This window comes from Hyla sarda, chromosome 2, assembly GCF_029499605.1.
Source record: "Hyla sarda isolate aHylSar1 chromosome 2, aHylSar1.hap1, whole genome shotgun sequence".
In the NCBI taxonomy this organism is placed as follows: domain Eukaryota; kingdom Metazoa; phylum Chordata; class Amphibia; order Anura; family Hylidae; genus Hyla; species Hyla sarda.
The window spans coordinates 208064911-208086148 of NC_079190.1; the positions used below are offsets into that span (position 1 = coordinate 208064911).

At 42.5% G+C, this 21238-nt stretch overlaps 1 protein-coding gene and 1 long non-coding RNA gene across 27 annotated transcripts in view; one reads left to right on the plus strand and one right to left on the minus strand.

Annotated features, from left to right (window-relative positions):
• ABI3BP (ABI family member 3 binding protein) overlaps positions 1-21238 on the plus strand; it is a 463829-nt gene that overhangs the window by 170302 nt on the left and 272289 nt on the right. For all 25 annotated transcript variants that reach the window (XM_056556215.1, XM_056556227.1, XM_056556223.1 and 22 more), the window contains exons 3-4: positions 10338-10400; positions 13718-13850. In XM_056556215.1, coding sequence (XP_056412190.1) covers positions 10338-10400; positions 13718-13850 — 196 coding nt within the window. The remainder of the gene's footprint in view (positions 1-10337; positions 10401-13717; positions 13851-21238) is intronic.
• Positions 1-21238, minus strand: part of LOC130355716 (uncharacterized) — a 102527-nt gene that overhangs the window by 79148 nt on the left and 2141 nt on the right. The window contains exons 1-2 of one of the 2 annotated variants that reach the window (XR_008888640.1): positions 17348-17476; positions 11681-11749 (exon numbers count right to left, since the gene is read on the minus strand). This is a non-coding gene — a long non-coding RNA (uncharacterized LOC130355716). Of the gene's footprint in view, positions 1-11680; positions 11750-17347; positions 17477-21238 lie in introns of those variants that run through there. The other variant, XR_008888639.1, reaches the window with a different exon arrangement.

Sequence of the window (21238 nt, forward strand, 5' to 3'; positions counted from 1 at the left end):
GCGAGGGTTACTGGGAACCGGTTTTAGACAGTTCTTGGAACAAGAGGACCCCCAACTCTTGATCTCCCCAGTGGACCAATCCAGGGTTGGGGAATGAAGTTGAAGCCAGGGAAGTCCAAGGAGAATTTCCGAGGTGCAATTGGGGAGGACCAAAAGTTCAATCCTCTCGTGGTGAGATCCGATGCTCATAAGAAGGGGCTCCGTGCGGAAACGTATGGTACAGTCCACCCTGGCTCCGTTGACCGCGGAAATGTGGAGTGGCTTGACAAGACGGGTCACCGGAATCCGGAATTTATTCACAAAGGAGTCCCGAATAAAATTCCCAGAAGCTCCAGAGTCCAGGCAGGCCACGGCTGAGAGGGGAGAGCTGGCTGAAGTGGAAATCCGAACAGGTACCGTGAGACGTGGAGAAGCCGACTTGGCATCAAGAGACGCCACACCCACGAGAGCTGAGTGCGAGCGTGCGTTTCCCAGACGTGGAGGACGGATTGGGCAATCCACCAGAAAATGTTCAGTACTGGCACAGTACAAACAAAGATTCTCTTCCTTACGGCGATTCCTCTCTTCCAGGGTCAGGCGAGACCGATCCACTTGCATGGCCTCCTCGGCGGGAGGCCTAGGCGCAGATTGCAGTGGAGACTGTGGGAGAGGTGTCCAGAGATCTAAGTCCTTTTCCTGGCGGAGCTCTTGATGCCTCTCAGAAAAACGCATGTCAATGCGAGTGGCTAGATGAATGAGTTCATGCAGGTTAGCAGGAGTCTCTCGTGCGGCCAGAACATCCTTAATGTTGCTGGATAGGCCTTTTTTAAAGGTCGCGCAGAGAGCCTCATTATTCCAGGATAGTTCAGAAGCAAGAGTACGGAATTGTATGGCGTACTCGCCAACGGAGGAATTACCCTGGACCAGGTTCAGCAGGGCAGTCTCAGCAGAAGAGGCTCGGGCAGGTTCCTCAAAGACACTTCGAATTTCCGAGAAGAAGGAGTGTACAGAGGCAGTGACAGGGTCATCGCGGTCCCAGAGCGGTGTGGCCCATGACAGGGCTTTTCCAGACAGAAGGCTGACTACGAAAGCCACCTTAGACCTTTCAGTAGGAAACTGATCCGACATCATCTCCAGATGCAGGGAACATTGGGAAAGGAAGCCACGGCAAAACTTAGAGTCCCCATTAAATTTGTCCGGCAAAGACAGGCGGAGGCTAGGAGTGGCCACTCGCTGCGGAAGAGGTGCAGGAGCTGGCGGAGGAGATGGTTGCTGCTGCTGTAGCTGAGACTGTATCTGCTGTAGCTGCGACTGGAGTTGCTGAGTCATGGTGGTCAAGTACGACAGCTGGTGATCTTGTTGGGCGATCTGTCGGGCTTGCTGGGCGACCAGTGTGGGGAGGTCGGCGACAACAGGCAGAGGAACTTCAGCGGGATCCATGGCCGGATCTACTGTCACGATGCCGGCTGGCAGGAGGTGGATCCTCTGTGCCAGAGAGGGATGGCGAGGACCGTGCTAGTGGACCGGTTCTAAGACACTACTGGTTTTCACCAGAGCCCGCCGCAAAGCGGGATGGTCTTGCTGCGGCGGTAGTGACCAGGTCGTATCCACTAGCAACGGCACCTCTCTGGCTGCTGAAGATAGGCGAGGTACAAGGGAGTAGGCAGAAGCAAAGTCGGACGTAGCAGAAGGTCGGGGGCAGGCGGCAAGGTTCGTAGTCAGGGGAGATAGCAATAGTTCTGGTACACAGGGTATAAACACACAAAGAACGCTTTCACTGGCACTAAGGCAACAAGATCCGGCAAGGGAGTGCAAGGGAGGAGACTAGATATAAGCAGGGAACAGGTGGGAACCAATTAAGCTAATTGGGCCAGGCACCAATCATTGGTGCACTGGCCCTTTAAGTCTCAGGGAGCTGGCGCGCGCGCGCCCTAGAGAGCGGAGCCGCGCGCGCCAGCACATGACCGCAGGAGACGGGAACGGGTAAGTGACCTGGGATGCGACTCGCAAGCGGGCGCGTCCCGCTGTGCGAATCGCATCCCCAACGGCCATGGCAGAGCAGCGCTCCCGGTCAGCGCTGACCGGGGAGCTGCAGGGAGAAGGACGCCGTGAGCGCTCCGGGGAGGAGCGGGGACCCGGAGCGCTAGGCGTAACACCATGCTACAAAGCTTGGAGTCATCTGCAAGGATACAGCTGTTAACCATATACTCTATATCATTAATATTTTAATTAAACAAAAATGGGTCCATTAGTGAACCTTTGGGTACACAATTAATAACTGGGGACCAATCAGAGTACCGTACTAGTCATTCACCACCACTCTCTGGGTACGGTCCTTAAGTCAGGCATCTATGAGGTACAGTGTCAAACTCCTTTGCAAAATCCAAAAACACTGGGGGAGATTTATCAAAACCTGTAGAGGGGAAGAGTGGTGCAGTTGCCCATAGTAACCAAACAGATTGCTTCTTTAATTTCCAACAGGCCTTTTTAAAAATGAAAGAAAAAATCTTATTGGTTGATATGGGCAACTGCACCACTCTTCCTCCACACATCTTCTGATAAATATCGCCCACTATATCCACACCCAACCTTTGTCAAGGCTTCTGCTCACATCTTGACAACTTCTATCATTAGTAAACCCATGCTGGCTATCACTTATAATATTATTATCCCCTATGTATTCCTGTATGTTGTCACTTATGAGCCCCTCAAACAATTTCCCCACAATGGACATTAAATGGGCACTATCAGATACAAAAACTTTTTGTTGTACATCTTGGCAATCTCACCATTCAACACTTAGCCGACAGCTGGATTTAACAACATTCAGGATAGCTCCCAAGTGTATGTACTAGGAGTTCCTTCAATCCTAGTCAGTAAACTTTATTCACACTTGTAAACAAACACACATCATTAGGATTGCATTTCTCTTCATACCTTTATCCAAAATATTGCAGATGTGTTTCTAGGAAGGCCCCCACTATTGGGCAAATATTGTCTCCAAGCATGTTAAGTAGTAAGACACCAATGGAAAAAACATGGCTAACCACCAAAGGTTCCTATAAATGCATTCACAGGATTTGCATGTGCTGTAAGATTTTGTGTAATTCTGCTCAATTTATCTTGTATTCTACATGCAAAAATCATGTGGTACAGCAGTACATAAATTGTAATACATCACATGTCCTATACCTTTTTTCTTGCAGCACATGCAAAGTCCAATATGGGTTGTACCTTTTAATACATTAAAAACCAGAATCCAAAAACACATTTCAGACATTACCATTTCAATTCGCGTCATACTTCTATGGTCACTAGACATTGTGTCAAGTTGCACCAGGCAGATGCAGCCTTCCTTCATTACCATCGCTCCACACTACTAGCTTTCATAGAGACTATTAGTTGTCATAGAGTTGCTAGGAGTGGCATGTCATGCTCTCACATGGCCTCACCGGCCAATTGGAAGTGTTGCTAGCCGAGTTAATTAGCAGAAATCCGAGTTAATTATTTAAATCCCTTTGTGAGTGTGTTCCAGCCCTGCTTGTGATTGTAGATTCTACCCACCAGCGCTTACTTGTCTTGATTATCTTACATCTCCTTAACCTGACTATTCTTTGCCTGCCATTATGTACCTTTTAGTCCTTCCTCTTGGTTCTGACCTTGGTTTGCTTGATTCTGCTTGTTTGTTTGTTTGTAATCCTGTTTGCCTTGCCTGAGCTCTGACTTTTTTGGCTTGATTCATGACTTCTCTCCTGCCTCTCATCTGATCTGACCAGGGCTGCCATCAGAAATTTTGGGGCCCCTTACACAGCTCAAAGTCTGGGCCCCCGACCTCTTGCAGCCTCCCCCAGGACACGACTGCCATCTTCTCCATCATCCATAAAACATTTTTTTAAACACAGGACAAGAAAAACAAGAGCCAGTGAATTCAATGAGGAAGGAAGGAGGAAATATCACCATACCTGTTACCATCATATTGTTACTGATCAAATCCTGTATACTTCAGAGCTTAAAGGGGTACTCCCGTGCCTTACTTCTTATCCCCTGGATACACAGGATATATATCATAGTATCTTGCAATTGCAATGCCTGTTTTATACTGGCCATGGTTTTGGTAGCATAAAACTGATTACAGGTTCCCTTTAACTGTAAGTAACTATATTGAAATATACTTCATTAAAAGACAATAAACAACTTGAATTGCAAGAAGAAGAAAAAATAAAGCACCAAAGTGCCCCCTCCCTCACACAGTAGTAACAGCAGATCTTCACTCCCAAGACCACCCTCCCCCCTTATAACAGGTCTCCCCTCTCCACCCCCCCTCCCCACTCCCCCCTTCCCCACTCACACATATCAGGACTCTCAACCCCCCTCCCCTCCACTAAGAGCCCCCCTATTCAGTCCCCCCTCACACATAGCAGGACTCTCAGCTCCCCTCCACATAAGAACCCCCTATTCATCCCCCCTCACAAATAGCATGACTCTCAGTCCCCTCCTTTCCACATAAGAGACCCCCCTGTCCAGTCCCCCTCACACATAGCAGGACTCTCAGCCCTCCTTCCCTCAACATAAGAGGCCCCCCTTCCCACATAGCAGGACTCTCAGCCCTCCTTCCCTCCACATGAGAGGCCCCCCTGTTCAGTCCCCCTCACACATAGCAGGACTTTCAGCCCCCTCCCCTCCACATAAGAGCCCCCCATTTTCAGTCCCCCCTCACACATAGCAGGATTCTCAGCACCCCTCCCCTCCACATAAGAGCCCCCCTCACCCAGAGAAGGACTCTCAGCCCCCCTCCACATAACAGGTCCCCCTGTTCAGTCCCCCTCAAGCATAGCAGGACTCTCAGTCCCCCTTCCTCACATAGTAATAAGATCAGGTTCCTCTTACCCAGTGTAGCAGATCTCCCCTGAGCAGCTTCTGTTCCTGTGTGCCATCAGCAGGAGGAGCCATAAACAGTGAGGAGAAGGCAGACAGTAGAGGCAGCAGTGAGCGTCCTGTCTGTACAGTATGTAGTACAGACTCTGTATCCCCGGAACTCCGGTCCCTGTGTCAGCCTGTCAGTCTCAGGACCTGTGTGTGCTGCTGTAGCTGCGGTGCACACAGGTCCTGAGTTCGCAGGCTGACACACTGACTGATCTATATGTGTTTCAAGACTCCTTGCTTTCAGCCACTGCCAATGTTCCAACCCTGGCTGCTGCAGGGGGGTGCAGTGGGCCAGGCCTCCTTGGGAGCTCGGGCCCCTTACTGGGGTACTGGTAATGGTCCGGAACATTGAGTTCCTTAACGCTGTGTGCGGGCTTCCATGTTCATGCCCGCCCCCTGGTGACGTCACAGGGAAGGGGGCACGACGGCCATCACGACCCCTCCCATGAACTTGCATTGAGGGGGCGGGATGTGACGTCACATGCCGGGGTGTGATGTCACAAGGGGGCGGGCATGAACACGGAAGCCCGCACACAGCGTTCAGGAACTCAAGGTTCCGGACGCTATGGAGCGGAGTAACCCTTTAAGAAAAATAATAATCATTTCTAGCTCACAACTTTGCAGAGATCACTGATTATTACAAGAAAAAAGATTTAGCACAAACTTTGCACGGGTTGGTACTCAAGCCTTTCACGATTAGGAAAATATCTTCTCCTCAATGTGGACCATAGGAAACCAGTCATACTTCTAAAAAGAATGTCTGCCAAGAATGGTAGGGGATATTTACAGAGACCTTCATACCTGCATCCATGGTCTTTAGAAATTTGTACAAACTTGTAAAAAATAAAAAACAGCATGAAAACTGGCACAGTTATGTTAATATAACTCCCAAATTATTTTGACTGTAAAAGTTTTAAGTACAAATATAACCTGCCTATTCATTTATTATATTCTATCTAAATTTCCATTACCCACACTTTTCAGCTTGCACTCATGTAGAAAATGCCGTTTAGGGAATTGGAATACATGCAAAAGGAAAAGTTAGGTTCATGTTTATAAAAGACCTTTCTCCTCTAAGCTGTGCAGTCTTTTGATATGTTTTTTCATCTAATTTACTTATCTTTGCCAAATGTATAAACACCAATTAATCTCTGCTGCTGAAGGTCCTGTATTGTAAGTTAGTCATATCCAGAGTTGATATACTTTTAAATAAAATCTGATCGTAACAAGAAAATAACCATATTTAAACTGTATTATATATTTTTATTGCTAAATTTTCATGCAATAATCATTTTGTTATTTTTATGTAAATGGTTGTCTGACATGGACATGGGATTTGAACATATCAGAAGGTTACCTAATTTATCCAGTGTTCTGGCAGGTATATTAGTTGCATATCTAAAAATGTCTACTGCTTAGTTTGCACAAGTAACAACAACTTCAAGTGCAGAATATTAAAAGGGGGTTTTACAACTTTGAGGTTTCAGTGGTTATAATACGACGGGGGGGGGGGGGCAGGATCTCGCTTTTGAAATAGCATCTGTAGTCAGGATCTGACTGACTATAGCATCTGTAGTTTATAAGAGTGGCCAGTGCTAAGTGGCCAAGTAAAAACATATATATGAGAGATTACTGTTATTTGGAGCCCATGTATAGGTATTACTTACAACAGGGTCAAATCAGGGGGTAAAAAACACAAGAACAATTCTGTAATGGCAAATATAAAGTTATAAATGTATTGTTATATCAGGCAGATTTCTACCATTTCTAACATTTATTCTATACATGTACAATCCTGTAGATCCTCCAGGATTTTGAACATGCAATTTCATTAAAGTGATCCCAGTTGTTTGGACAGTGAATGAGTAAAATATAAGGGCCCTTGCATACTATGGAAATTCCAAGCAGAATTCCACTTGCAACACCTTCCTATTATTTTCATTGAGATTCTGCTGCTTTGTGCAGAGTCAGGTAGCACCTAAAGAATGAGCATGTCCATTCTTTTGCCGGAATCCAACCAGAACTTGCAGTCAATGCCCGCTCAGCCATTAAGAGACATTCTGTCAGGGATGCTACAAACAGAATTCCGCTCTTAATAATCTGAGCTGAATTTCTGTATTGTGCATGGGCCCCTAGAAGATGGCAACTCATGATATATGAATATATGTATTAGGTTCCTATGCATGGATACTGAAACCACTGGCTTATAACTCTATTTCACATCAAAGTAAATTTATGCACACTGACATAGATGACTTTTAACTATGCACATAACTGATGTTCTTAAAAACACTACTACTAAGAATCTGAAATTAAGCAAAAAAAGTCTGGGTTCTTACAATTTTTTAATTAAAATTCAGACTGAATCCAATTTGTAAATAAAATGTATGGGGAATAGTGATGAGCGGCAGGGGCCATATTCTAATTCGTAATATTTTGCAAATATATGGACGAATATTAGTCTTATGTTCACGAAATTTGCATATTCGCTATGTTTGTTCACTTTTTTTCCATGCGAAAATCGTTATGAAATTCATATAGTACACATCCGTGATTATATCTTTCAAATAACTATCTGTGGGCAAGTTTCCTATTGGTGATTGGTTTCCTAGGGATGTTGCTAACCTTTGACAACTGTATTTGCATCCTGTCCAAAGAGAAACAGCTCCCTGGCACTGGTTCAACGGTATGTTGACAATCACCTGCAGGTGTGTCTATGGATTCAGCGGCATGATGTAAGATAGCGTTGTGCTTCACAGGTTAATACTAAAAACTTTAATGTGGAATCACAGTAATGAAGAAAAGAATACTGGAGCACTCACCCAATTCTTAGTTGCTGATATTAAATTCAAAGTCCAAAGACATGGAAATGAAAAGTTCATGCAGGAGAGCGGAGGCTTAGGCATTCACCAGGCGACCGGTGAACACCTAAACTCTGCTCTCCTGCATGAACTTTTCATTTCCATGTCTTTGGACTTTGAATTTAATATCAGCAACTCAGAATTGGGTGAGTGCTCCAGTATTCTTTTCTTCATTACTGTGATTCCACATTGTATTTGCATCCTTCTCATTGGCCCAGAAACTAATAGAAAGGAGGGATCAGTGTCCTCTGGAAGTGCCGATATTCATGAATATTCGCATATACAACATATTCACGCTATATATCTACTCCCACAGTAAATAATGTTGGAGCCTTCTGTGGACCACAAGCTGAAAGCAGGGAGGGATGATCACTTTTTTTTTCATTACGAATATATATTGAATATATATATCGAATATGTATATCGAATATATATATCGTTAGCTTTAGCTTTAGTAGAGTTGGGCACTTCCTTTTGCCCAAGACCTGTGTGGGCTGTTTACTTAATGCAAAGAGTAGCACATTTGACTATTGCATATATTAGGATACCCAGGATATATCTAGGCATTGTTTTCACTACTAACATTTTCAGTGATATGGCTACTTCTCTGTGCATTTTATAGCACATTCCTGTTTATACCTCTCTGACTGATTACCTTAATGTATTATTATTGTTATTTCTAATATGAGCAATAAAATATGTTTTTTAATGAAGGCGGTGATTGAACTCAGTATTTTAGAAATATTAGTGTTAAATCAAGAAAGGCCTAAATAAGTGTTTTGTGTAGCAAGAAAATTTGCTACACCCTAGCTACAAGTCAGTTTTTTAGTAGTTTTAGTTTTTAGCAGTTTATTAGTAGTAAAAGTAGAGATTGTCTCTGACATCTTATAACAGAAAACCCCTAAGTCCCCACCCCTAGCATTTTATCCCCTATCCAAAGGATAGGGGATAAGATGTCAGATCGCAAGGGTCCCGCCGCTGGGGACCCCCGGGATCTTCACTGCAGCACCCGCTATCATTACTGCACAGAGCAAACTCGCTCTGTGCGTAATGACCGGTGATACAGGGGCCGGAGCATCATGACGTCACGTCTCGACCCCCTCGTGATATCACGGCCAGCACCCTTAATGCAAGTCTATGGGAGGGGCGTGATGGCCGCCATGCCCCCTCCCATAGACTTTTATTGAGGGGGCGACGTCATGAGGGGGCGGAGCCGGGACATAACGATGATCCGGCCCCTGTCTTGCCCGTCATTACGCACAGAGCGTGTTTGCTTTGTACAATAATGATAGCGGGGTGCTGCAGTAGGACCCCGGCAATCTGACATCTTATCCGCTATCCTTTGGATAGGGGATAAGATGTCTAGGGGCGGAGTACCTCTTTAAAGTATATAGAGAGATAGGAAAAGGAACTCCAAGAAATGGCGGTATCCCATATAAAAAAAAAAAAGCATAAAGGGCTCTCTAGATAAGCAAATCGTACTTTATTGTAAAAGACAGTCTAAGGCAAGATGCATTTCGGGTATATTCCTACCCTTTATGAATTGCACATGTGACACATCTGCAATTGATAAAGGGTAGGAAAATACCTGAAACGTGTCTTACCTTGGATGTACATGTAGACTGTCTTTGACAGCAAAGTATGGTTTGCTTATCTAGAGAGCCATTTATGCTTTTTTATACGGAATAGCGCCATTTCTTGTAGATCCTTTTTCCTATCTCTCTATATGCCTATTACTGGATCCGATGTTACGACGTCCGTTCAAGCTCCCACGGCCTGCAATCCCTAGGATACCCCGCAATTAGGGGTGATATGCAATTTCTCAAGGTTACGCCAGGTGAGAGTCCATAATCCAGACCCTCACTAAATTCCTTGTATCCGCAGGATTACACGAGGCGCTGTCCTCGCTTTTTGCATTTTTTCTTGTTTAAGTCTTTAAAGGGTTCTCCCCTTTGGACAGTCCTTCTCTGTTATCAGAGTACAAGAAGTTGATCACAACATGTTACCCTGCTGAGACCCAAAGCAATCAGCTGAAATCTGTAAGGTAACCTACCTGTAAGTGTTGACTCTCCCTACAGCTCCTCCAAAGGGAAATTACATTTCACACTTTAAATCTATTTGTTTGTCTGCATAATTCAGGTCAGGACAGGTCCTCCAGAGCAAAAATCTTTGTAACCAATTTCCACCCTGACTAGGAAAGGAGGACCCTTATAGGAAAACTCCTCTATTAACTTGGAATTCCTTGAAAGGTTAGATGAAAATAGGTCTTCCAAACTGGAAAACACTTAGAGGAAGATTAATTAAGACATGTGTGGAGGAAGAGTGGGGAAGTTGTCCATAGCAATCAATAAGATTTTATTTTTAACAAGGTCTGCAAAAAATGAAAGAAGCAATCTGATTGGCTGCTATGGGCAACTGCACCACTCTTCCTCTACACAGGTTTTGATAAATCTCCTGCTTACTGTTGTTGACTATAATTATGTTACAGAAATTTAGTTAGATTTTTTTTACTTTAATGATTAGTTGATACAACTAACTGATTTGACCTATTGTATTATATTTATATCATTTCAGATGCAGAGACCAGATACTTGATAGCAGTGAAGCCAAATGACAACCCCAAAAAATCCTGTAAAGGTAGTATATTTAAAAAAAAAATGTTATTTGTTTCAGTGTTGCTAAATAGCAAAATGTACATTGAAGAAACACTCTACAGAAAACAATTTAGCTGCATTATTATTTTATAAGAATATGCAATTTATAGGAGTTGTCTAAAGAGAAAAATATTTTTGAAAAAGTGTTACCCCTCAGATTTACCTCTGCTATTGTTTTGATGCTCACAATGTTTCTGCTTTTAGTTGTTACCTTTGTTTTTGTAATATTTGGCATAATCCCTAAAATTGGGGATTTAATATTTTTGTTTGTATGCCTCCAATTGTTAGTACCCTACTAAGGGGAAAGGGAAGAAAAATAACATCTACAAACTCAAACTCTTTGGTATTAGGGAATCTTCCATATCACCCCCCCCCCCCACCCCCAATCCTTTTTTATTTTATAGTAAACACATTAAGACATGCCCCTACATTCCAAGGTTACATTTCACTCAATGACACTATGCCTTTTAGGGTGTTGCTTCCAATCGGGATTTTCATACTATTAGTTTGCAAAAAAAAAAAAACATTATAAGGCTAAGGTCACATCTGCATCAGATCTCCATTCAGAATTTGTTCTATATAGTTGGACATTAGCAGTGATAAAATAATGCAATCATTTTTTTTAGTGCTCAAATCCTGCAAATAAATGAACACAAGAAGGATCATCCCAAACTGAGCTCTGATGAAGATATGAACTTGAATGAGCCGAATGGAGTCAGATAGTGACTCCGGTCGGCTCATAATTAGATCTTGTCCGGTTCTGTTGCCAAACTGAAAACCGCGGTCTGCCATGGTTTTTAGTCCGGCAATCAAACTGATAAGGCTCGAAAATTAGCCGACTGGAGTCACTATCTGACCCAATTTGGCTCATTTAAATCAAGGGAGTGCTATATGTTTTACTTCCTTGCTCTTACTTCTCATATTGCCTAGAGCTTGTCCTTGGTGCTATGTGACACATGTTGAGCTATACTTTGTCAGTGTATAACTGACAGATAACATTCGATCCAGAGCATAAAGAATCAATTTTAAGCAGGGTTCAAGTCCTGCAGGAACGTGTGGAAACTAAGTTCCCACACTTTTTCCACAGCAGGAACACCATTCCCATTAGCAGGAGTCCTGCAGGACCAGCCCTTGAGTAGAAATCTTGGGTGAGTTCCCTCACTTTTTTCCCCAGGACTTGACCCCTGATTTTAACCCTTTAAAGGGTTTCTGCCATATTGAAAAGTTAGAACATATCCGCAAGATAGGAAATAACTATCTCACCACTCTACTCTTACTGTCTTTCTGTCTCCAAAGCTGTCATTTCAAAGAACAGTTGTTCCCACAGTGGTCCTGTAGATGAAAAAATGTAAGAGTTCCAGTTTTTAGTGGTTAAGGAGGTTAAAAATGAAAATTGGCTGTGTCCTTAATGAATTAATAAAAGTGAAAAGTTCACCAAAACATATGGCTCTAATTCTACAGAAGATAAAGACAAACCACAAACAATGTAAATGTTATGCACTATGCCACAAACTGTAACAAAGATATCAGCCTGTACACAAAGCCTATATATACTTTAAAGGGGTACTCTGGTGGAAAACTATATATATATATATATATATTTTTTTTTAATCAACTGGTGGCAGAAAGTTTAACAGATTTGTAAATTACTTCTGTTAAAAAATCTTAATCCTTCCAGTACTTATCAGCTGCTGTATGCTCTAGATGAAGTTGCATAGTTCTTTTCTGTCTGACCACAGTGCTCTCTGCTGACACCTCTGTCTGTGTCAGGAACTGTCCAGAGCAAGAGAGGTTTGCTATGGGGATTTGCTCCGGACAGTCCTTACCCTGGGCAACTCAACTTCCTCTCTAGTATAAGCAGCTGATATGTTCTGGAAGGTTTAAGAGTTTTTAATAGAAGTCATTTACAAATCTGTTCAACTTTATGGAGCCAGTTGATGTGAAAAAAAAATTGTTTACTCTGCCTTAGACATCGTATGCCCCATCCAAAGTATTAGGAATGGCATCCCCTACCCGGGCATCTACAATGCTCCCTGAAATAACTTCAAACTGACAAAAGTAATAATGAATAAACATTTACTGAAATATAACTGATAAAAATCCAACATTGCTTTTGAAATGTGGTTCACCAGAATCATTTTAGTAAACAAAATAATGAAACTGGCCAGGACAAAAATGATGGTACCCCAGACTTAATATTTTGTTACACAACATTTTGAGCCAATGAGACTTTTGCACTTGTCTAGAGGTATCTTGGCCCAATCCTCATAAGATACTGCTCCAGCTGTCTTAGGCGTGAAGGGTGCCTTGCTACATGTGGCACAGGGTGTCTTGAATCTGTACAGAGTGCAATGAAATATCAAGACTAGAGTGAAATGTGCAGCCCAGTGTCAGGAAGCTTGGTCTGAGTCACAGCTCATGGGTTTTCCAACAGTATAATGACCCAAAACACACAGCTAAAAACACCTAAGAATGGATAAAAGCAAAACATTGGACTATTCTAAAGTGGCCTGTCATGATTCCTGATCTGAATCTTATTGATCATCTGTAGAAGGAGCTGAACCATGCAGTCTGGAGAAGGTACCCTTCACACCCGAGACAGCTGGAGCAGTTTGCATATGGGGAGTGGGATTAGACTGGAGTGACTGCTCCAAAAGGTTTTGCAACAAAAAATTAAAGTTCAGGGGACCATCATTTTTGTCCAGGCCAGTTTTATTATTTAGCTTTTTTTAAATAAATCTGTTAGCCACAATTCAGAACCAATGTATGATTTTTATAAGTTAATAGTCAGTAAATTTGTATTTATTATTACTGTTGTCAGTTTCCAGTTATTTCAGGGAGCATTGTGGAATTTTAAGTCTTTATCGGAAGGGTATCAACAATTTTGCCCACTTTTTTTATTCTTGATTAAAAACAATCTGAATACTCCATATACATATGTTAGACAAATGTATATTACCATTATATAGAATTTTATGATCTAAAACATTCAAAGGGGGTGAAATTTGTCAGTCCAATCCTTACTAGATACCACTGCAGGCCCTATTTAAGTTCCTAATGAAAAAGAACAGTTTTAAACAAGTAACATTGATACATTTTGATAACAAAATATAATTTTTGGTAAAACTGTGGCACATAATAATGTGCAATATGATATAATGATTTAGGCAGAGTGTTATGTAGTGGATACTGTTCTAATGTCTTATCACTTACTGCCTGCCTTGTTAGGACATTTGTTTTACAATGGCTCCTCTGATATATATATATTTTTTTTTTATGTATTTTTTTTTTTTTTTGCAGAAAAAAATTCCTTCCAAAAACCTCTACAGCTGGTCATTGGTACACTGTCTCCCACATCTGTCTTCCTCTCATGGGGCATACTAATAAATCCACAAGTAGACTGGTCTGCTCTCAACAAATGTCCAAATGACAGGTAAATGTGCTTGAAACTGAACATGTCTATGAGTACTGGCCATGCATACTGTACTGCCTCATAAATTATCTACACACAGAATCAAACCAGCTGCAGGAAATGTTAATCTCTGGAAAACGGATATTCACCAATTGTTTAACACTGATCAGCAGAAAATAATATTTACTGTCATAGCCAAGTTGCAAAGTGATCTACGTGCATTACCATTATTGAAGACAAAAGGGGACATTTACTAAAGAATTTGCCCCTGTAAACATAGCACAAATGGCAAATGTAGAATCTGCACTCTCCACATTTATTATAGGACTTTTGGCAAGCATAAATGCCATTTGTGCCATCTGCGCCAGAGAGTGTGTTTGTTGGGCATAGTTGGTGTGTTTGTATGGCAAATCTTCTAGTGGCAGATTTATTATCTGCAACTTTTAAAAAGTCACACAAAATTGTGAAAATCCCCTGAATACCTGTACCTAATTGCACAATGTAAACAACTCTGGTAACAAGAAGAATCTACCACTTTTGGTTTAAATTGCTTAAAACTTTATTCAACTTTAATTTGCAATTTTACCATTTGTCGAATGGTTATTCCCTATCAGCCAGATAGGGGATAAGTTCTTAAAGTAAATGTGTCACCATTTATTTTTATTTTTTTATAAATATAATTGTTCTATCAAGATAAAGCATTTCATTTATATATTTAGTTCTAGGACAATGTAGTTTTAATGTTATTTATTAATAAATTATGTACTGTGGGCTGCCATATTGTAACCTCTTTGTAGTGTGTCAATTCACAACACTTACACAGTTGCTCTATGAAACACTTGATTTTATGGTGTATCAAATCCTTCATGACTGTTGTAGATAAGGCAGATCCCTGGATTAAAGGGGTACTCCAGTGGAAAACTTTTTTCAAATCAACTGGTGCCAAAAAGTTAAACAGATTTGTAAATGACTTCTATTAAAAGAATCTTCATCCTTCTAGGACTTATTAGCTGCTGAATACTACAGAGCAAATGATTTTCTTTTTGGAACACAGTGCTCTCTGCTGACATCACGAGCACAGTGCTCTCTGCTGACATCTCTGTCCATTTTAGGAACTGTCCAGAGCAGCATATGTTTGCTATGGGGATTTTATCCTACTCTGGACAGTTCTTAAAATGGACAGAGGTGTCAGCAGAGAGCATCGTACTCGTGATTCAGCAGAGAGCTCTGTGTTCCAAAAAGAAAATACATTTCTTCTGTAGTATTCAGCAGCTAATAAGTACTGGAAGGATTAAGATTTTTTTTTATAGAAGTAATTTACAAATCTGTTTAACTTTCTGGCACCAGTTGATTTAAAAAAATTTTTTTCCACCGGAGTACCCCTTTAATGAACCATCTAATACTTATTATCGTATTTCAAGAAAGGATTCCCAGCCTGATTTTCAGTGGTAGTGAAACATCCTTTCCTCTCGACCAGTATTTCCCCAGTAAGATCTGACACTTGGAAAGCCAAACTGATTTCAGCTGTTTGGAAACTAGTAAACTTATCTGAGCTAAAATATGGCACTCAACAAGAATTGTTTGGGCCCCCTTCCTTCCCCAGAATAATCCATGTATACTGTTTGTTAGACAACATAAAAGCTTACAAGGTTATTCCCATAACCTTAGGCTGATTTCACATATTGGAATATTTACCAATGTATTTAATTTTTATAGACATATTTTCATCTATAATTGGCAAAAATGTACCACAAACAAATTGCATTTTTTTCTGATTATGGTCTGATTATGGATAAAAATGCATGCATAAAATAAAATAAAATATGTCTGTGACTTTTCTGATGTGTAAATTCAGTGGGACAAAAAGTCAGCCACCACTTGTGCAACTTATTCCACTTAAAAAAGAGGAGAGTGGCCTGTAATTTTCATCATAGGTATACAACAACTGTGAGAGACATAATGAGAAAAAAAAAATTCCAAAAACACATTTTCTGATTTTTAAAGAATTTATTTGCAAATTATGGTGGAAAATAAGTATTTGGTCAATAACAAAAGTTAATCTCAATACTTTGTTATATACCCTTTGTTGGTAATGACAACGAGGTCAAACATTATCTGTAAGTCTTTACAAGGTTTTCACACACTGTTGCTGGTATTTTGGCCCATTCTTCCATGCAGATCTCTTCTAGAGCAGTGATGTTTTGGGGCTGTCGCCAGGCAATACGGACTTTCAACTCCCTCCAAAGGTTTTCTATGGGGTTGAGATCTGGAGACTGGCTGGGCCACTCCAGGACCTTGAAATGCTTCTTACAAACCCACTTCTTCGTTGCCCAGGCGGTGTGTTTAGGATCATTGTCATGCTGAAAGACCCAGCCACGTTTCATCTTCAATGTCCTTGCTGATGGAAGTAGGTTTTCACGCAAAATCTCACTATACATAGTCCCATTTGTTCTTTCCTTACACTGATCAGTGGTCCTGGTCTCTTGACAGAAAACCATCCCCAAAGCATGATGTTTCCACCCCCATGCTTCACAGTAGGTATGGTGTTCTTTGGATGCAACTCAGCATTCTTTCTCCTCCAAACACAACAAGTTGAGTTTTTACCAACTGACATATGGCATTCTCCCAATACTCTTCTGGATCATCCAAATGCTCTCTAGCAAACTTCAGATGGGCCCGGACATGTACTGGCTTGAGCAGGGGGACACATCTGGCACTGCATGATTTGAGTCCCTGGCGGCATAGTGTGTTACTGATGGTAGCCTTTGTTTCTTTGGTCACAGCTCTCTGCAGGTCATTCACTTGGTCCCAACCCACCCCCCCTCCCCCTCCGTGTGGTTCTGGGATTTTTGCTCACCATTCTTGTGATCACTTTGACACCATGGGGGGAGATCTTGCGTGGAGCCCCAGATCGAGGGAAGATTATCAGTGGTCTTGTATGTCTTCCATTTTCTAATAATTGCTCCCACAGTTGATTTATTCACACCAAGCTGCTTGCAATAGGCAAGGTGTGAAGAAATCAACAGTGAGAGTCTTCCCAGCCTGGTGTAGGTCTAAAGTTTTTTGTTTCTGGTGTCCTTCGACAGCTCTTTGGTCTTGGCCATAGTGGAGTTTGGAGTGTTACTGTTTGAGGTTGTGGACAGGTGTCTTTTATACTGATAACCAGTTCAAGCAGGTGCCATTAATACCGGTAATGAGTGGAGGATGGATGAGACTCTTAAAGAACAAGTTGCAGGTCTGTGAGAGCCAGAAATCTTGCGTGTTTTTAGGTGACCAAATACTTATTTTCCACCATAATTTGCAAATAAATTCTTTAAAAATCATGGATTTTTTTTTCTCATTATGTCTCTCATAGTTGAGGTGTACCTAAGATAAAAATTACTGGCCTCTCTCATCTTTTTAAGTGGGAAAACTTGCACAATTGATGGCTGACTAAATACTTTTTTGCCCCACTGTATTCCCTTAGAAAGAATGTAAGGGTTTCAGGATTCAATGTGGAATTAATCCAAATACTAAACCTTCTAGCATTCTCTAGATGAAGTGGAGGTTCCTTTGAAGGGCCTTTGAGGAGTTTGGGATGGGTGGTTTGTCACTAAAATCACAAGACTTTATGAGATGGAGAAGTAATATATTATTTAATATTTTTTTTCTATCTCTAATCACTATGGGGGAGATTTATCAAAACCTGTGCAGAGGAAAAGTTGCCCAGTTACCCATAACAACCAATCAGATCACTTCTTTCATTTTTAAAAGGGCCTGTGCAAAATTAAAGAAGCAATCTGATTGGTTGCTATGGGCAACTGGTCAATTTATCCTCTGCACAGGTTTTGATAAATCTCCCCCTATAAGGATATTTGGGGAGATTTATCAAAACCTGTCCAGAGGAAAAGTTGCCCAGTTGCCCATAGCAACCAATCAGATTGCTTCTTTCATTTTTAACAAGGCCTCTGAAATGTCAATGAAGCGATCTGATTGGTTGCTATGGGCAACTGTCAACTTTTCCCCTGGGCAGGTCTTGAAAAATCTCCCCCATTGAGCTGTTGGAGGCAGGTTTTCTGTCATCTCATTCGGTTAGGAAGAACACTTATGCCCACTTATATAATGGTGTGGGGGAATTAAAAATATTTAGCAAAATGAAAGGTAGTTTTGATTGCACACCACTATGGGAAAATTTGACTCTCACTGAATTTTCTAAAATGAAAGACACACAGTTTTGGATTAATAGGGGCTTAAGATGGGTCTTAAGGACCAGGGACGTACATTTACGTCTTGGGCAGTTCTAGTCCCCGCCGTGCACCGGGTGGGGATCGGAGCGGGATGCCTGTTGAAATCATTCAGCAGGCATCCCGTGCAAATGCCCAGGGGGGTCATCAGACCCCCCCATGTCGGCGATCGCGGCAAATCGCAAGTGAATTTACACTTGCGATTTGCGCGATTCCGGGTCATTACGGGTCTATAGTGACCCGGTGACCCGGAATGTGAGGGGGATCGTGGGTGTATAAGACACCCACGATCCCCCTGAAGGCATAGGAGTGAGGTGGCACGGGTGCCACCCCTCCTATCCCTGCTATTGGTGGTCTAGACGCGACCACCAATAGCAGATCGGGGGCGGGGGGGGGGGGGTTTACTTTCGTTTTCCCCGTCCTGCCCACCCACAATAGGTGGGGCAGGACGGGGAAACGACGGGGACCGGCGCCGAAGATCCACTTACCGATCCGGGCGGGCGACGGAGATCGGCGGGCGGCGCGACGTGCGGCTGGATCCGACGGAAGCCGGTGAGTTGCCTAGCAACATCTGGAGGGTACAGTTTGAGACCATTATACAGTGGTCTCTAACTGTAGCCCTCCAGATGTTGCAAAACTACAACTCCCAGCATGCCAAGACAGCTGTTTGGGCATGCTGGAATATGCTCAAACAACTGTTTGCTGTCAGGGCATGCTGGGAATTGTAGTTTTGCAACAGCTGGAGGACCACAGTTTGGAGATCACTTTGCAGTGTTCTCTAAAACTGTAGCCCTCCAGATGCAAAACTGCAAATCCCAGCATGTCCAAACAGCAATCAGCTGTCTCGGCATGCTGGAAGTTGTAGTTGCGTACCACCAGCTGTTGCATAACTACATCTCCCAGCATGCCCTTCGGCGATCAGTACATGCTGGGAGTTGTAGTTTTGCAACAGCTGGAGGCACACTGGTTGGAAAATACTGAGTTAGGTAACAGAACCTAACTGAAGGTTTTCCAACCAGTGTGCCTCCAGCTGTTGCAAAAGTACAACTCCCAGCATGCACGATCTGTCAGTACATGCTGGGAGTTGTAGTTTTGAAACAGCTGGAGGTTTGCCCCCCCCATGTGAATGTACAGGGTACATTCACACGGGCAGGCTTACAGTAAGTTTCCTGCTTCAAGTTTGGGCTGCGGCAAATTTTTCGCCGCAGCTCAAACTTCTAGCGAGAAACTCACCGTAACCCGCCAGTGCGAATGTACCCTAAAAACACTACACTACACTACCACATAATAAAGGGTAAAATACTACATATACACCCCCTTACACTGTCCCCCCAATAAAAATGAAAAACGTATTGTATGGCAGTGTTTCCAAAACGGAGCCTCCAGCTGTTGCAAAACAACAACTCCGGACAGCCACTGACTATCCAGGCATGCTGGGAATTTAGCAACAGCTGGAGGCACCCTGTTTGGGAATCACTGGCATAGAATACACCTATGTCCACCCCTGTGCAATCCCTAATTTACTCCTCAAATGCGCATGGCGCTCTCTCACTTCGGAGCCCTGTCGTATTTCAAGGAAACAGTTTAGGGCCACATATGGCGTATCTCCGTACTCGGAAGAAATTGCACTACAAATATTGGGGGGCTTTTTTTCCTTTTACCCCTTATGAAAAGGAAAAGTTGGGGCTACACCAGCTTGTTAGTGTAAAAAAATAAAAAAATTTACACTAACATGCCGGTGTTGCCCTTTACTTTTTATTTTCACAAGCGTTAAAAGGAAAAAAAGACCCCCAAAATTTGTAACGCAATTTCTCCTGAGTACAGAAATACCTCAGATGTAGGCGTAAAATGCTCTGCGGACGCACAACAAGGCTCAGGAGTGAGAGCACACCATGTACATTTGAGGTCTAAATTGGTGATTTGCACAGGGGTGGCTGATTTTACAGCGGTTCTGACATAAACCCAAAAAAAAAAAATACCCACATGTGACCCCATTTTGGAAACTACACCCCTCACGGAATGTAATAAGGGGTACAGTGAGCATTTACGCCCCACAGCTGTCTGACAGATTTTTGGAACAGTGGTCCATGAAAATGAAAATTTTATTTTTCATTTGCACAGCCCACTGTTCCAAAGATCTGTCAAACGCCAGTGGAGTGTAAATACTCACTGCAACCCTTATTAAATTCTGTGAGGGGTGTAGTTTCCAAAATAGGGTCAAATGTGGGGGGTTCCACTGTTCTGGCACCATGGGGGGCTTTGTAAACACACATGGCCCCTGACTTCCATTCGAAACAATTTTTTTCCCAAAAGCTGAATGGCGCTCCTTCTCTTCTGAGCATTGTAGTGTGCCAGCAGAGTACTTGACGTCCACACATGGGGTATTTCCATACTCAGAAGAGATGGGGTTACAAATTTTGGGGGGTCTTTTCTGCTATTAACCCTTGCAAAAATGTGAAATTTGGGGGGGGAAACACACATTTTATTTTTTTTTTTTACATATGCAAAAGTCGTCAAACCCCTGTGGGGTATTAAGGCTCGCTTTATTCCTTGTTACGTTCCTCAATGGGTCTAGTTTCCAAAATGGTATGCCATGTGTTTTTGTTTATTTTGCTGTTCTGGCACCATAGGGGCTTCCTAAATGCGACATGCCCCCCGAGCAAAATTTGCTCTCAAAAAGCCAAATATGACTCCTTCTCTTCTGAGCATTGTAGTTCATCCGTAGTGCACTTCAGGTCAACTTATGGGGTACCTACATACTCAGAAGAGATGGGGTTACAAATTTTGGGGGGTCTTTTCTGCTATTCACCCTTGCAAAAATGTGAAATTTGGGGGGAAACACATTTTAGTGAAAAAAAAAATTTGTTTTTTACATATGCAAACGTCGTGAAACACCTGTGGGGTATTAAGGCTCACTTAATTCCTTGTTACGTGTCTCCTTGTCAAGAGGTCTAGTTTCCAAAATGGCATGGCATGTGTTGTTTTTTTGCTGTTCTGGCACCATAGGGGCTTCCTAAATGCAACATGCCCCCCAAAAACCATTTCAGAAAAACGTACTCTCCAAAATCCCCTTGTCGCTCCTTTGCTTCTGAGCCCTCTACTGCGCCCGCCGAACAATTTACATAGACATATGAGGTATGTCCTTACTCGAGAGAAATTGGGCTACAAATATAAATTTTCTCCTTT